We start from the raw sequence: 16,950 nt of genomic DNA on the forward strand, positions 1-16,950 counted from the left end.
ATACACGTCTCACTATTTGCCCATGAAACATACGATGGCGTTACAAGGCGTTCAAACACAACAGTAGCTGTAAAATTGTGCGTTCATAAGGAAACCAGGCGATACTAATCAGTTTGGTTAATACGGTTTCATAAACACACACACACACCACGTGAACCACACCGCGAGAGTATTAAAACTTGCATTAAAAAATACATTTGTTTTTGAATTTTTTTTAATGGTATCAGTGTTTTACAATTTGTGCCTATTTTCCAAGGCGGTAAGCCATGTAGATGTAGGATATCGTTTAACTGCATCTGACAGGTTCCAGGACTGTGAAGGTTTGATCTGGTTATCATTTTAAAAAATACATATACACGCTTAACAATAGAAAAACACACTGTTTGCACAGTAGATCTGTGGCAAATATTGATTTTAAAAACCCCACTTTATTTCAACACACAAAAAAAACCCTGTTTTTACAAAGAAAACAGGGCAGTATCCAGTGGCAGTGCACTTACAAATTGTACAAACACAAACCGGTAAAAGCACAAAACACCCACGTCCGCTCCTCGCCTGGCCCCAGACAGAATAAAAGCTTGTTAACATTCAAGTAAAAAGCAGAGTAATACCCACGGCTGATAGCAAAAGGGACTCCGAACTCGAGCCAAAATACAAAAATAAAGATTATCAATCTCATGTTCTAGGAAGAAGAAAAAAAATCAAATAACATTACAGTTTAGAGTAAACAGTTTTTCACCAAACTTGCCAGGTTCACAGGGCAATGTAGTAAGTAGTTGGTAACCACCAATACAATAAGTGTTTATATACAGTATATGCACACACACACACACACACACACCCATGCACACACACACACACCCGTGCATGCACACACACACACACACACACGCACGCCCCACCCATGCATGCACACACGCACACACAAACACACACACAGAATTGGTATTTATACAAAGGGGAAAAAAACACTGCCTGGAGCAATTAGGTCCATGACACATTAGCTGGGAAGGAATGTTGGCTTGAAGTTATAGATCATCAGCTTCATATAAAAGAGGCTGATTTGAAACCAGCATGCTGTTCTCAAATATGACATACCTCCACTTTACGGCAGAGTACCATAGAGGGTAATCTTCTTTGGTGTAACAATTTCAGAGGCATTTTATGATTCAGGAACAACACTCCCTGCCATAGATGATTGGACCAAGGTTCATATCTATAACACAGAGATAGTTTATCCTGAGCGAGATGGCACAGCACACTCTGCAACCCCTTCCATTTCCAGCTATTTCCATTGCTGATGAATCCGAAGATCCAACGGTTGAACATAGCCATCCATCTTGAATATAGCAAAAAATATCTTCATGCAAACACAGCAAGGTTCTCTTTCTTTCTTTCTTGTTTTTTAACACTACAGAGAACCAATGGTACTTTGCGGTAGGTATATATACGATCAAAACTCATGAAATTGAGCACCAATACTCAGGAACAGGTACATTTATTCATTAGCTGGCTTTACAACTTCTGCACTAACACCCTGACACTGTATGACCTACAAACACATCAGCTTTGTACAATCTAACCCTTCGAAATGCAAGTTTTTTGGAATGTTTTTTTCTTCTTCAAAATTCTAAAGCCAGTGTTCCAGAACTCCATTGCTTTTCATTAGAATGTTCAGTTAAGAACATCCTAATCATATATTTGTGATCTCACACCTTAAAATGAAGGCTTTTTCCCCCTCTTGTGAATGTGTTCATTATGGATTTATTGGCCCAGTCAAGGTTCTCAGGGCTGCATTTCAGCATGGGTTAAGGAACTAGCAGCTGCCCAAACCTCCCCCTCACCCAACCCCCCCAAACCCCCCACCCTCTTCATCTTCACGGTCGAGCAAAAAAACTGGTTTGATCCGCCTCAGTCCAAACACACAGTCAAATTTAAGTGCAAAAAGTAATATTTATTTATACCACCAATCTGGTCTTGTGTGTGAAAAAAAAAAAAAAAAAAAAAACCTGGTCTGGCACAGCTGAACGCCAGACAGCTCAAGATTAATTCACACGCCAAGACTGGTCCTGTCATCTGGTCCCCACCCAAATCACAGGACTCAGGGGGCCTGAGGGTGGTACCGGGCTGCATGTCCATCATCCATGAGGTAAAAAATCTAAAGCAATCCAGACAGGTCAGAAATGACAAGAAGGGACAGAGTGACAGATCAACCACAAGGGGGCAGTGTGTAAGAAAGTGACTGATTGTTAATCAAACTTCAAAAGGTTGAGCATCTCCTTGTATGAAAGGCCTGGAACAAAAGGTTCTTTAGGGGTTCGTTAGGGGTTCTTTAATGGTTCTTTAATGGTTCTTCAAAGGTTCTCCATCCCCCCCCCTTCACTGGGTGGTGGGGGGGGGGGATCCAAACCCTGCCCCCTCCCATTATGACATGTCACTGTAAAACAGCACATTTGCAGATTAAGTGGTCGGCGACCGTATTTGCCAGGTGGGCAGATGCCGTCCTGGGGGGGTGGGGGGTGTTTGGGGGGGTCTGGGGGCTACACCAGCGCGTACTCAAACTGCCCCCTCTCTAGCCCCTCCTTGTGGTCAGTCCAGGAGGAGGAGGAGGAGGAGCTAAACCAGCGCGTACTCAAACTGCCCCCTCTCTAGCCCCTCCTTGTGGTCAGTCCAGGAGGAGGAGGAGGAGGAGCTAAACCAGCGCGTACTCAAACTGCCCCCTCTCTAGCCCCTCCTTGTGGTCAGTCCAGGAGGAGGAGGAGGAGGAGCTAAACCAGGGCATACTCAAACTGGCCCCTCTCTAGCCCCTCCTTGTGGTCGGTCCAGGAGGAGGAGGGCATGCGGCTGAAGGGGTCCAGGAGCACGCGGAAACAGCGCACCAGCAGCACGGCCAGCAGGAGGAGCAGCAGTCCCACAAAGACCAGCCCGGCCCCCTGCTCCGTGTACGCGTCCAGGGGGAGGGGGGGCGCGGTGGGGGCCCCGGCCACGGAGAAGGGCCCTGGCGGGAGGGGCTCGTAGTCCGGGGCGGGGCCATCGTTCATCGTCCAGGCGCCGCGGCGGCAGAACTTGCAGACCGTGGACAGGGTCGGGTGGAGCGCCGGCAGGGTTGCCAGATTGGCGGCCGAGCTCGGCGTGCGGGATCCCGCAGGAGCGGGGGATCCCCACGGGCTGTTTGCGTCTGTGTCTGTGTCTGAATCGGGGCGGCTGACAGCTTTTGACAGCTCGCCAGACATACGCGCAAACACACACTCACACTCACACACGCACACACACGCACACACGCACACACACACGCACAGTAGTCCGGATCAGGCTATTGACCAAACAGATTCTGGTGTGAAACAGGTGTATTTACGACAAGGAGAGGAGAGGAGAGGAGAGGAGAGGAGAGGGGAGGAGAGGAGAGGAGGGGAGAGGAGAGGAGGAGAGGGGAGAGGGAGGGAGGGGAGGAGAGGAGAGGAGAGGAGGGGAGAGGGGAGGAGAGGAGGTGCAAATGAACTGACAGCGGCGCTTGGCTATTTAAAGCGCGGGTGGCTGACAGGGACCCCGAAACGTGTTAAAACTGAAACACATCACACAGGAGTGGGGCGGGGGGGGGGGGGAGGGGGGTGCAGAGGAGGGTGGGAATTCTGGCTAATTGCCTCACAGAGGTGACGAACCAATGACGGAGAGGCTGGCCTGTGATTGGCGGCTCGTTACCGGGTGACAGCAGGTTAGCAACGGAGGGTAATTAACAACGGGTAATTGGGGGGGGGGGGTCGGGGGTGTGGTTGCAGGTTCAAATCTTTCGTGGGTATGGTCTTCTCGCCGCCCCGTGCAAGCCAGTTACCCTGGGCATCCACAGTGACCGGGGAAACAGCTTGTATTTATTTCCTCTGATCAAGGCAACCCGCCATAGAGCGAGATTCAATCGATGCTGACCAATCAGATGGCCCGCTCCACTGCCCAACGCTCTGCCACTGCCATTAAGACTCCTACACGTGTGCTCTTCTCTGAAGAACTGCGTTTGACGCCTATGAACACAGTCCTGGACGTGCACAGCGCATGGAGAACAGCGCTGTGCAGAGATTATTGTTATTAATAATTATATTAATATTAATAACGTCCCCGCGTAGCGATGGGTTCCTCTCTTTATTTTACCGAGCCAATCCGAGCCGTCCGCGCTTTCCCAGGTGTCCCTCTCCTGAATGCTGATCGGTGGAGAGCCTAAGTCTCCGGAGGTCAGCGGCGATGGACAGGGTCCAGCTGTTCTTCCCCGACAAGGAAGTCAAGTCAGTGTGTTGCCTGGGAGACTGTTGCCGCGGCGACCCTTTTTGACGAAAAAACAAAAAAAAAAAAAAACTCACGCCCTTTCCTTCACGGGCTCCCCCGTGCTGAGTCACGCCCTCCTCCGGGTCAGATGCCCCTAAAAATAAAAAAATAAAAAATGGGTGTTAAAGCGCTGATTATAAATCACCAGAGGCCCTCCATTTAAAAAAAAATAAAATAAAATTGGCTTCCATTTTTTGTTGCGCTCATTGCCTGTTGCTGCTGCCTCCTACATGAATTCAGAAGGGACACGCTCTGCTCTGAAAGCAGAGATGGTGAGCATGAACACTGAGCACCGATTGGACCCGACTGGACAGAGCGGTTGCTATTGCAAGCATCCAAGGGTCTATTCAATAAACGGAGGCACGTTGTAGAGATGCAACGACTAAATTCTCCCTCTTATAACTGTGTGAACTAAACTGTGTTCTTGGCTAGAAATATGCAATAGCATTGTATCTTACAGAACCTGTGTGTTGTAGTTGTCCATGACCATGAAATGCACTTTTTGTACGTCGCTTAATGCAAAAAGTGCTTCGCGCCCACCGTAGAAGTTAAGGGGATATCGTTGGGGGTCGAGTATGGTTTTGTTCTGTTACGCTCTGGTCTATGTGCTGTTGATGGCGATGTGCCCTCACGCGTGATTCGCCACACGCTCTGGAAAATCTGAAAAAACACGACAACGCCGTGCACTCACGTCGTTTTTCCCGAAAAAAGAACGCCGGGGTCTCCAAGCCAAAATCCCACCGAATCTGACCGCCGTTTTTTGACCTGTTGACTCACGTGCCGGTCCCATTGGCTACAACCAAGCAAGCCCCGCCCACTCTCTCTCTCTCTCTCTCCTGCCCAACCCCAGCCCACAGGGGCTCTCTCCTGCAAAATGGCCCCCGTGCGTCATCTCAGTGGGGGCTGTGGGTGGGGGCTGTGGGTGAGATGAGTCACCCGTGACCACATTGCCCCCCCCCCCACCCCCCCACTTCAAAATATTGTCTGATCCATGAAAGGCACTTCATCAGTGAAATCCATTACTCTGTGGGTTTGAGAGGAACACTGAGTAACCATACAAAAAAGAAACTAGCCTCTCTGTACAGGTACAACGCGTTCAGAATAGAAATTCTGACAAATGCAAAATATAATGTTCAAAAAAAAAAAAGAAAGACACGTTTACATAAAGGGATAAGGCCTTCTGTGAGTGAGGGATGAGAGAGAGAGAGAGAGAGAGAGAGAGTAAGACTGAGTGGGAGAGAAAAAAGACACAGAGACAGAGAAAGAGAGAAAATACTATTAGAGAATATTATTATTATTACTATGATATAGCCCGGTGGTTGTTGTTGCTGTTGTTAGCACGGTTAGATACAGAAATTATTCAGTTCAGTTTACATTCATGTTCGAATGCGTTTCCATATTTCTGCATACACACAAGAGAGAGAAACAGAGAAAGTGAGAGAGAGACAGAGAGTGAGTGAGAGAGAGAAAGAGAGAGAGAGGGTGAGTGAGAAAAAAAGTGTGAGAATGAGTGACAGAGAGACAGAGAGAGAGAGAGAAAGAGATGTAAAGATGGTTGCAGCCACTCTGTTCAGTGTAGAAGCTGAAGCACACCGAACACACTACGTGAGGGGTGGGGGGGGGGGTGGTCGGGGGAGGCGGGTGTCATTTGGCAGACGGGCGTCCCACGCTCAGCGCACAGGACAGTGACCAGCAGGGCCCAACACAGGGGCAGATGGTTGCACCCCATGACCTGGTACAAAATTACACACTGTGTGTGTACAGAGGCACTATACACTCGATATACACACATACATACACACGTACATATACACACACGCATGCTTGCAGACACGTACACACATGCACAAATGCACACGCATGCAGACACGTGCACGCACACACATACATACACGTACACACACGCACTCATGCACACACACGCATGCACACGTACACGCACACACACATATAAACATATACACAACACACACCCTCTCTCTCTCTCTCTCACACACACACACACACACTTATTATAGTTTACTCTGAACAGGTCCAGTCTGATCCCCACACAGCTGTGCGTACAACCATTTAAACGTTCGAACGTTTTTATTTTCTGATATTTTTCAGCGAGTAAAACGGACACTCCCGCACACAGGCAGCCCGGCCCAACTTCTCAGAGAGAACGAGAGAGAGAGAGAGAGAGAGAGAGAGAACGAGGAGAGGAGTAATTAAACACAGAGCTGCTGGGATTAAAACCAGTGATTTCACACCACAGAGAGTGAGAAGAAGAGAGAGAGTGTGAAAGAGGGAGGGATGGAGAGAGAGAGAGTGTGAGAGAGGGAGGGAGAGAGAGAGAGTTTGAGAGAGGGAGGGGGAGAGTGTGAGAGAGGGATGGAGAGAGACAAAGAGAGAGTGTGAAAGAGGGAGGGAGAGAGAGTGTGTGAGAGAGGGAGGGATGGAGGGATGGAGAGAGAGAGACAAAGAGAGAGAGTGTGAGAGAGGGAGGGAGAGAGAGTGTGTGAGAGGGAGAGAGAGGGAGGGAGAGAGAGAGTGACAGAGCGGGAGAGAGAGAGTGTGAGAGAGAGCAGGAGGGAGAGGGAGAGAGAGTGTGAGAGATAAAAGACGGGAGGGAGAAAGGGAAATTTAATCACGCCATTGTTTTTTTTGCTGAGCGTGCAGGGATGAAGAAGATTTTAAAAAAGAGGAAAATTCAGCGTAGCTGACCTTTTAAAAATAACGCACTGACCACGGAGGAGAACCCTGCTCACGTATCCATGCGGTGCCCGGACTGGCTGTGCATGCACATAAATATGGACGCTGCAATTCACTCCCAATGAGCTGGAAGCATCATCCAAACGGAATAAAAAATAAAAATAAAAAAACATTCCTGGAGCAGAGCAATGCCCTTTCACGATAACAGACACTCTTTTCAGTTCCCTGGAAACCCGCTCAGAAACTGACTTGTGTGAATGCAGAACAGGCGTTTATTGTTTTTTAAAAAGGGGCGTAGTCTGTTTTTTTTTAGACACGAGCGAGAGAGGGCAGGTCAGAATTTACATTTAAACACCCGCTGCTCTGATGAAGCGCTCACCGCGCAAACAAAACGTTTGACGTTTTAAAAAGCCAATCTGAATCGTGTTTTTTTTTCTTTCCTTTTTTTTGCATTCGCATTTCCGTACAAAAATGTGTAAATTTTCAAACGTAACTCTGATCTGTGAATGTCAAACTGACACTGGAACAAGAATGACATCATAAATAAAGTCCCGCTCTTACGGCGCACGTGTGGGAAGTGCCTCTTAAATCAACCGATATTAGTCTCAACCAAACCGAAATTAAAAGAGGGCTTGACACGCACGTGTGGTACTTCAGCCCTACAAGTGAAAATGGAGGGGGTGTGGGGTTTTCGGGAGTTTGGAGTTTGACACCCACTGTATACTATACAGGATCATAATGGTATTCGGGAAATTGAAAACTGTATGAAATACAGGATACATAAAGCCAGTCCAGGGATAAGGGAGAACTGAACCAAGAAGGAAACCAGACAAGGAACACCAAACACTGAAGGAAACAAGACAAAGGGCTACATAGAGAGGGAGGGGGATGGCAATATTCAGCTCATGAACAGTGAGATTCATTTCACTTTTCAGCTGTATGTAGGATGTAGATAACGGGGGGGGGGTCATGTTCCCCCAACATCAGACATCAATTTCCCCCTCAACCCCAATATTATCATGTTGTACTGGTTGGTACTTTTAGTGCCCCCCCCCCAATCCAAAGCCCCCAAAGTTGAAATAAGACCCCAGCCCTGGGCTGTGTGAGATAACTGCACTTGTGAGTTTGCCATGATCCGTGGTGCATACAGACCGTACCGCCGTGACTGAACACCTCGGTCCGAGCCGTGCGTCGGGTTCGCGGAATGATTCGCTCGTGTGCGAGCGCTTTCCGACCTCTCCCCCCGTTTCCTGTTACAAGCCGAGCTTCTCCGGCAGTGAGACGCTGCCAACAGCCTCTCGATAACGAGATGTGCGTCGACATTAAGGGCCCCAAGCAGCATTCATGCTCGCCCTCAAAGAGCCATGCACACGATCTGCTGGTTTTCGTTTTCAAAACAAACAAAAAAAAAACTGCAACTAATTCAGACCCAAGAAACGAGGAGAGGCCAGTGACCTGAAATCAAAACTGCACTGAGAGTGATCATTTCACCCCTTGAAGAGCAAACTCTAAGTTGGTGAAATTGTAAGTCAGTGTTCCAGAACTCCGCCGCTTCCAGTGACCGCCCGGCAGCGACTGTGACATCAGCGTTAGAATGTTAAGTTAAGAACACTCTAATCACACGCTTGTGACCTCACGCCCGTGAAAGGGTCAAGGCAGCGTCTGGCGAGCAGGAGAAACCTGCACACCCCGCAGCTCTCAGAGCTCCCAGAGTGCCTTATTCGCGGCGGAAAAGCCGCGCGCGTGAGAGAGAGAGAGAGAGAAGGGTGTGGAACAAGAAAGATGGAAAAAGGAAAAGGCGTAAAAACGGCAAGTGTGAAAATACACACGGGGAAAAGAAATGGCGGGGGGGGGGGGGGGGTGAGGAATTTACCGAGCCGCAGAAGGAACGGAAACGCTTATGTCATCACAAACAGGCTGCTGCACCCCTGCAGGGAGTCAGGAGTCTGGAGAGAAGCAAGTGGTCAGAGAGAGATACAGCAAGAGCTGGGTGACTTTGTGTGCCCCGAGGTTATAGTCCTGTATAACCTGAGGTTATAATGCTTTATAACCTCACAGGTCACTGACACAGTGGTGTGTGTGTGGTCGTTGCAGGACAGACACAACAGGACCTTTCTAGCTCATGAAAATCCAATAGAAATAAACATAATATATTTGTGTGGGATTGGTCATTATCAACTATACGTGCAATACATTTTCAGAGTAGTTTTAATTTCTATTGCATTTTTGCAACAGAAATACCAATACCATTCAGTGAGATATGTGGTTAAGCAGGCAACGGGTCAGGACACACCTTCATTTACGTGGTCCCACTGGTGTTGTTAATAACCCCCCCCCCCCCCTTTGAAAGAAAGGAAACACTTATTCCTCCTAAGGCTTTACTGTAAAACCGACTTGCATTTTTTGTTATCAGCAGTGTTCCTGTATCCTGTGCGCTGAAGGGACTGGCATCGAGATTCCCTTAGAGATGCCCTTAGAGATGCCCTTAGAGATGCCCTTCGACTGCCCCGTCTCGTCTGCCCTGATGCGTGACATCACAGGGCTCAGGAATCACTGTTGAAACGGGCAACACACTGGACAACCACACAACCACACACACCCCCCTACATATCCCAAATTTGTGTGGTGTGTCAGACCTGAATTTTGCCTTAGCCCCCTCACAGTGAGTCAGGTCCACTGGCAGGAGAGACTCGTTTGATTTTTTCGAGAAACACATTTGCGCCAGGCGTTAGCGTTGCCAAAAAAAAAAAAAAAAACCCACAAGGTCTAACAGTCATTTTTATTGATTTTATTTACCGAGCCTTTATTTAATCGGATTGTCCTGCCGTGATACAGAAGCTGCCCTGCAATGTTCTAAGGCAGAGCTTCCAGACGGCTTCTGAAAATGCATGAGGCATTTTTACCTTTTATACTAAACAAAAAATTTAAAGCTAACTTTGTATGGTATGTGTACAACTGTACATTTTAAACATAACCATACACTACAGTTCTACGCATTGTTCTGCAACAAGTTGTAGGTATGTAGTAACTGTGTATTAATTATAGTAGCAGCAACAAAGCAGTCCAATTACTCGGACAGATAACCTTAGTAATTAATGTAAAATAGGTGGAATATCTTTGTTAGCATACGGTGGTATACCAAGATTATGGAACACCAACCATTATGAACAATGCCAAATAAGTATTCTTCGTCCCCAAGTATTAATACGCTAAATTTCACTGTACTAATTACTATGGATTTACAAGTGCACTTAGGATATCGTCTTGCTGCTTTTAAGACTCTACCTCCGTTTCAAAGAAAATAAATAATATTACCCAAAGACTTTTGTCTCAGCAGCTGAAGGTGGTTTGTACAATTCAGCCGGCCGCATTTATGATTCTGCTCGGATAAAAAGGTCTAATCTGAGTTAGCCTACATTTTGCGTTTTACTTTACGCAAAAGCTTAACGGTCAGGCGTCAGATTTACATTATTTTATAACAACGTTTATGCCTTGCTTATTCTATTCTGTGAAAGAAAAAGCCAGCGACAAAAAACAGAATAGCATTTCTAACTAATATAAACACCGAATCGAGCCAAGACAGCAGCGCACAGAATACGAGCATCGTTCACGCTCCGCGTATCTTCAATCAATGCACAGTCCTAGAACGGTGACTCCCTTGCACATTCGAAGTTTCCGCGAGACGCTTGTATTATCATAATTTTTTCCTTGAATATATTTCACGCTTCCTCCTCCACGCCAAATTCTAGAGTGAAATCTTTAAAAAATAATAATAATAATTCATTTTTTTTTAAATTAAATAAAAAGAACATTTGGTACAAACAAAAACATGCAATAAACGAATAGTATGAGCTTACTAAAGTAATGTCAGGACATAAAGATCTTACATTTTACTTTAAATGATATTGAATGAAATATTGACAAATAAACGAATTACCTGGCTTTCAGCCTCCCATATGGAACCCGCACTGATCTGTACTCTCCCACCGTTCCGAACACCTCTGCAACCTGCTAACGATTTAGCAATTTAAGAAGGAAACACGGTCTGCAGTCGTAAAGCAACACTTCAGATAACGGATTGCCTAAAAAAGCGTACGTTAGCAAATAAGGAGCAACGCGCATAACCTACCTGCACTTCTCAGTGCTGTTATATTGATCGTGTCACTGCACGCACCCAAATGCTCGTTAAAAAAACTTCTCGTGGTCGCGACAGTCCGCCGCGATTCTTTATCAGCTCGGAGAACAGCGCGCTCGAGGCGACCATCTGTTCAAAAAGGGGGACCGTACACGCGCCCAGCCTCTTAAAGGGCCCAGTCACCTTTCCGCGCGAAAACGTTGTTTAAAAAACATTTACGTTGGCTAGATTTCAAATTGAAATTAGCCCATGCGAAATAAATATTAATAACAATCGATTATATACAAAATAAATATACAGAATAGTGATTATCTTCTTTGTGGCGTGGCTAATACTTAAATTTCATAGTATTTTTTTCAAGTAGCCTTTGAAATGCTCTCAGATATCCTACTTTTCTCTGGTTCGTTTTCCCTAAGTTCATTACCATTACAAAATGTATTCCACTCATGATTGTTAACAATAATTAGAATGTTTATTTTTCCCATTTACTCGCGTGCAGTATTTGGCCTACACAGTGAAACCCGTGTCAAATTAGCATTGTTTATATGGGTACCAGAAGGATCCAATGCTACTATTTCAGAGTAACAGGTAATCCACCAAAGCTGATTTAACATTTAGCATTTTAGTTTGAATTTGATGTGAAGCTTGTTCGTGTAACCATTCCAAATGCCGGGGGCTGACTGGCAATCTCCTTCGTTGCGTAATCGGCATTCTTCCGCATGCACGCGGACTTTGTCCGCCAACGCTCGGAGGCAAACGAGACTGTCCCGAGACTGACAGACTGGCCTGTAACTTTCCGCTCGACGCAGCGGACTACGCGTTAACAGTAAAGAATCCCAAACTGCTGTCGTGGGGAATTAGCAGTTCCATAAATAAGCGAGCGACTTAAATAACCGAGTATGTAATTATACAGTCCAGCTATCACCAAAACCACAGACGCAAAAGTGACTCCCATGAATTTTTTTTCTACGCCCAATTAGAGTCACAGCGCGGAATGTATAGGAGCTTCACAGGCTGAGAGCTTGTCGTGATAATTGGTCTTTGTAGATGCACTCCTGCTTGGATAAGTACGGCTGCTCTGTGGGCAGATTTATCTTCCTTTAAAAAGTTCACAAGAAAGTTGTTCGCATTAACGGATATTTTTAAAAAGGTCAGCCAACAGGAGAATGTTCTTGTATATGCAAATTAGGCACGTTATGACCTTGTGTGACATCAGGAATTCATTTCAAATGGCAATATAACCATAAATGAATAATCTAACCACTGAACCCTATATTGTTTCTAATCTCACAGCTAAGTAGGTCTGCATACTGGAAAAGGAAGTAACTGGTTTCCAAAGCAGAAACATCCATTTCCTTCAGTAAATCTTTCTGCGCTGTCCGTAACATTTCGCATCTTAGCTATAGGCCACAAATGACAAATTTACACTTGATATCCCCCCCCCCCCCTTTCCACATGAACCTTCAAATTATGATGCGAATGCTTGTGTTTTTACGAAAAAAAAATAAATAAATAACAAAAAGATGCCAATTTTACCCAATCTCTCTAATTTCTGGTCTGTTCCAATCCCAGAACGCCCTGCGTAGCTGCATGCACTGCCTTCGTAAGCTACATTAGCATATCGCGAGCGCACTCAAAAAATTGATATAAACTGAAAATTTCCCACAGGAAGACACGCGCAAGCGTAGCATACAAAAGGTGATCCGCCACGGCTAAGCGGAGCGCTAGAATGTATAGTTTTTTCAAGCGAACGGTCTGTCAAGAATGAACAAGATTACATAAACAGGTGGAATTTTCCCAAATTGGCTGAAGTGTTGAGGAAGCATCACAAGTTCACCCTGTGTCCTCACGCCTCGCAAAGAAAGCCAATCTTTTCGCAACACAAACCAATAAAGCCTACAGTAGAGTCAAAAATACATTCACACTTCCAACCGAAGTGTGATCTGCGGCAGGTAGTAGGACTGAATTAAAAACACACAGCGCAATGAGTACCCAGTAATGCCAAACTGAGCACTAGAGGTATTCATTATGACACTGGCCTAAACCCCTGCTCCCACACGGCAGGGAGGTCAAGAGGACTCCGCCCTCTACGCCCTGATTGGCAGTTACAGACGAAGTCCTGAATCGTGATAGGAGGAGAAGAGAAGCCGTTGTCAGCAACATTCTGACAGGTCAAGATTGACTGATGGTTCTCCAGCATCTTTCTCTCCACCAATCAGTACAATATGAAGGTTCAGTTTGGACCACATTTTTAGTAATTGATTAGTTGTAAAATGTGTGCACGCGTGTGTGTGTTTGTGAGGGGGGTGTGTGTAGCAAATGAGACTAGACATATACCAGACTCCCAAATTAACTGCAAAGCGCAAGTTTCAATTAATTATACATTTGATTACTTTTTTCTGTCCCTTAACAGGAATTTAATTTGTGCTTGAAATCCTGACCTTCTGCCTGACAAAGCCCTGATGAACAGCCCTTGTTACTTTCACTGAGAGGACAGGAAATAAGTGTGTGTGCCCACGCCAGCCATAACAACAGACATTCCCCAGAGCAGGGCCTGCCCAGCCCTGTTCCTGGGGACCTAACATTCTGTAGGTTTTCAGTCCAACCCTAAGGAAGCATATCCTCATTCAGACAGCTAGAGCAGGGCTGCATAACCCTAATCCTGGAGATCTACCGTCCTGTGGGGCTTCAGTCCAACCGTAAGAAAGCACACCCTCATTTAACAACTAGAGATCTCTTTGAGCTGCTTATTAGTAAAATCAGGTGTGCCAAATTGGGGTTGAAGTGAAAACCTACAGGACGGTAGATTTCCAGGAACGCCGTTGGGCACCCCTGCTATAGACTAATCTACTTTCCTCTCTATCAAGAGTTTCTGATGCTATATTGCAGTTACATTTTTTTTTATCATGCACTGCTGCGGTTTACATTGTATGAATATTAATGAAGGCAGGCCGAAGGGCACATCATCCGTTGCTATAGTATTGCCCCTGGCCTCGCCCCCTTTATGAATATTAAAAACATGCAGCAAAACGGACGGGGCCTCCATGTCTGGAAGCCCATTGGATTACTGGTTTGGCGGGTTAATAGTCTTCCGCCATCTTTTTTTCTTAATCCTTTACCAATTCGGGAGACACAACTACAGCTGTAAACTAGTCTCGATGCTACAAACATCCGCCAGCTCCAGGCTTGCACACACGTCCTCTGAGGTTCGAACACACTGCCACAATCTCGAGAGCTCCTGATTTTCCTTATTTCAAAATTATTGAACTTATTTGACATCACAAATCCAAAAAAAAAAAAAAAGACAGGTTCCTGTTTATAGTATCCATCCTATACTCTGGAATTCAGGCACTCCCCATACCCCCCCATCCCTCCCCTGCCATCCCATCATTCCCACCCTCACCTGTCCATCACCCATTACCCATCTCGCAAGTCTGATTTAGATAAACTCAATCAGTTTGAAGACGGAATGTTCCGTGGGTTTCCCTGGGTTACAGGAGTATGCAGAACCAGGTGCCCTCATGCTGGAGTTTCCATTACTAAGCTAGCAGATTCAGCCTCCTTAACAAAAACCTTCTTTTGGCCAGGGATACGTATAAAAGGGAAAAAAAACAAGTTGCTCATAGATCATCCTCCATTTGTACTTGACTTTGACCATTTTACACTTTCATTCATGCTGAAATTAAGGATCATTGCTTTTTTGTACTGTTCTGAGTCATTGTAAGAGAAAATGTAATAAACGTGTTATTACCTATTCATTGGTTAATAAACATGTAATAGGCATGCAGTGAATATGTTTCCATGGTGATCATTAGTTTTCCACTTCTTTCAGTGCTGCTAAAGCATATCAGAAACATAACCATCGCATATTTAACATCACAAATTCAAAAACAAAGATAAAAAGAGATGCCATATTAAAACAGTGATTCCCGAAAATGTGATCTCTGAAAAAAGGTAGAGTATCATTAATTCAAGTGCTTCTATTTAACTACTTTAAAAAACAAAATAAAAAGTTGCTCTTAATGAGAACACATGGTGTTCATCAGCTGCTTTCTACAGTATATATTTTCTCGAAGAACAATGGTGACTAAGCAAACTAATTATAAACACCTTTTTTTAGTGTATTTATGTAATGGTACTGAAATGAATCTAGAGCATGGACCCACCGACAACTGAAGAATTGTCCAATAAGAATCAAGAATGCATTCTTATCACAAACAAACCAGCCTGACTCTTCTTGATTTTTGTTATTGATGAGTTCCATTATTTTTCCTTTTGCCAAAATAACGCCCTTTAAATAATTCATATGGGGAGGAAATGAAAGGTAAATAAAACGTAGATTGCACGTTTTTTCCCCAAGACTACGCAAAAAAAGATTGAGAGCGTTGTTAAAAGGCACGGGGTAGTTAATCGGATCCTCGGGTCTGATAACACAGAATAAGAACGAAGGAAATGCATAATTGATAAAGTTAATTAGAAATATCTCCTGTGTTTGTGCAATAGATGGGCACAGAGTTTTGTTATGGACTCTCGCTTGTAATTGGATGGAATCCATCAACTGCTAACATCAAGCCTACCTGATAAACCAAAATGGTTTCTTCCAGTACCCCACAAAGGGGTAAGGGGTGGGGGGTGGGTTGGGGGTTTGGAGGGGAGATGGTGATCCTGAAGGAGGGGAGGGATTATGATTGCAGGCACCTGTAGTATATAAAAATAATAATTCTGCTGCAGCTGAAACGGCACTTTTACTGTCTTGGGGCAGTGGGCATATGCTTCGGCTCACGATGGTGTCTATCTGCCAGGTTTCCTCCATAGATCTCCTCCACAGGAAATCAATCAGATTTCCAAATTTCTGTTGTTTTTTTTTTTTTTTTTTTTTAATCACGGTTGGGGGTTGGGAATTGGCAGCTTCCCTCAAATGACCCAAAAAAATCCCCCAAAATACCCGTCTCTCCTCCTTAGACTAGAATAGACTAGTAGCCCCCGTCCGTGGCATAGACAGCTGGGAGCATCCACAGCCGAAGCCCTGAATCGTTTTTGTTCAGCCCAAAGTCTTTATGAGAATGTATTCACTCACTGAAGAACAGAGGAGCCGCGGGGAGCTCCCCTCTCAGCTCCTCCTGAAGAGATGAGGTAGAAAAGCACTTGTTTTTTGTGGGGGGTAGGGAGAGGTGGTTGATAAAATTACAAAGATACTGCAGATGGTGTTGACGATCCCAACTTCTCTCACCTACCTATCTGGTCCGCAATGAAAATTAGCTACTTCCACAAATGTGCAGAAATTTCCGGTTACATCATCAACTGGCCCCGTTTGTGGGACTAGTGTGACATTGTACCTAGCGCTATGATTACGCAATTAATGAAGTAATGGTCTGGGGTCGCCCCAAGGAGTCGTCGGAGACGTTTATGAATAATTCGTGAGGTTAGGAGGGGCTGGGAGACGCTCCCCTGCTGCAGTCCCGCCGCGTGCGCGCGGTGGGAGCGCCAATTAACGGACAGCGGAATGTGACACCGCCACGCGCTCCGGAGCCAGACTCTCACAACGCGGAAGTCCGACAGACGGCTGCGTGGGACCCGCGCGCTAACTGGTAAAAGAAACAGACGGCGCGGCCGCAGCCGCAGCCGGGGACCGTTAATTTAAATCCCTGATCTTATCTGCCATTACTGTGAATTTTTTTTTTTAATTTCCAGCGCTGAGAAGGGGAGTCTTAATCACACCAGGCTCTTTAAGCAAATGCCAAGTTAGTTCGTGAGACGTAACGTACCGTAAATTAACAATGAGCTTATGCAACACATCCCTTCTCCAGAAC

At 45.6% G+C, this 16,950-nt stretch overlaps 1 protein-coding gene across 5 annotated transcripts; it reads right to left on the reverse strand.

Moving 5' to 3' along the window:
• Positions 1-408: 408 nt before the first annotated feature.
• On the reverse strand, positions 409-11,284 carry LOC135251330 (cortexin-1-like). 5 transcript variants are annotated; one of them, XM_064328672.1, is made up of 3 exons: positions 11,135-11,284; positions 10,943-11,013; positions 409-4,405 (listed from the first exon to the last, which is right to left on the reverse strand). In XM_064328672.1, the coding sequence occupies exon 3, from the start codon at positions 3,231-3,233 to the stop codon at positions 2,769-2,771; it is 465 nt and encodes a 154-aa protein (XP_064184742.1). In that variant the 5' UTR covers positions 3,234-4,405; positions 10,943-11,013; positions 11,135-11,284; the 3' UTR covers positions 409-2,768. The 5 variants fall into 5 exon arrangements, with proteins under 5 accessions (XP_064184742.1, XP_064184741.1, XP_064184744.1 ...); XM_064328671.1 differs by having other exon boundaries at positions 10,943-11,016; XM_064328674.1 differs by lacking the exon at positions 10,943-11,013 and having other exon boundaries at positions 11,135-11,272.
• Between the last annotated feature and the right edge of the window lie 5,666 nt (positions 11,285-16,950).

Source organism: Anguilla rostrata, chromosome 3 (genome assembly GCF_018555375.3).
Source record: "Anguilla rostrata isolate EN2019 chromosome 3, ASM1855537v3, whole genome shotgun sequence".
In the NCBI taxonomy this organism is placed as follows: domain Eukaryota; kingdom Metazoa; phylum Chordata; class Actinopteri; order Anguilliformes; family Anguillidae; genus Anguilla; species Anguilla rostrata.

Bases quoted from the DNA above. Each gene is read 5' to 3' on its own strand.
- LOC135251330 (XM_064328672.1), bottom strand. From the start codon at position 3,233: ATGTCTGGCGAGCTGTCAAAAGCTGTCAGCCGCCCCGATTCAGACACA.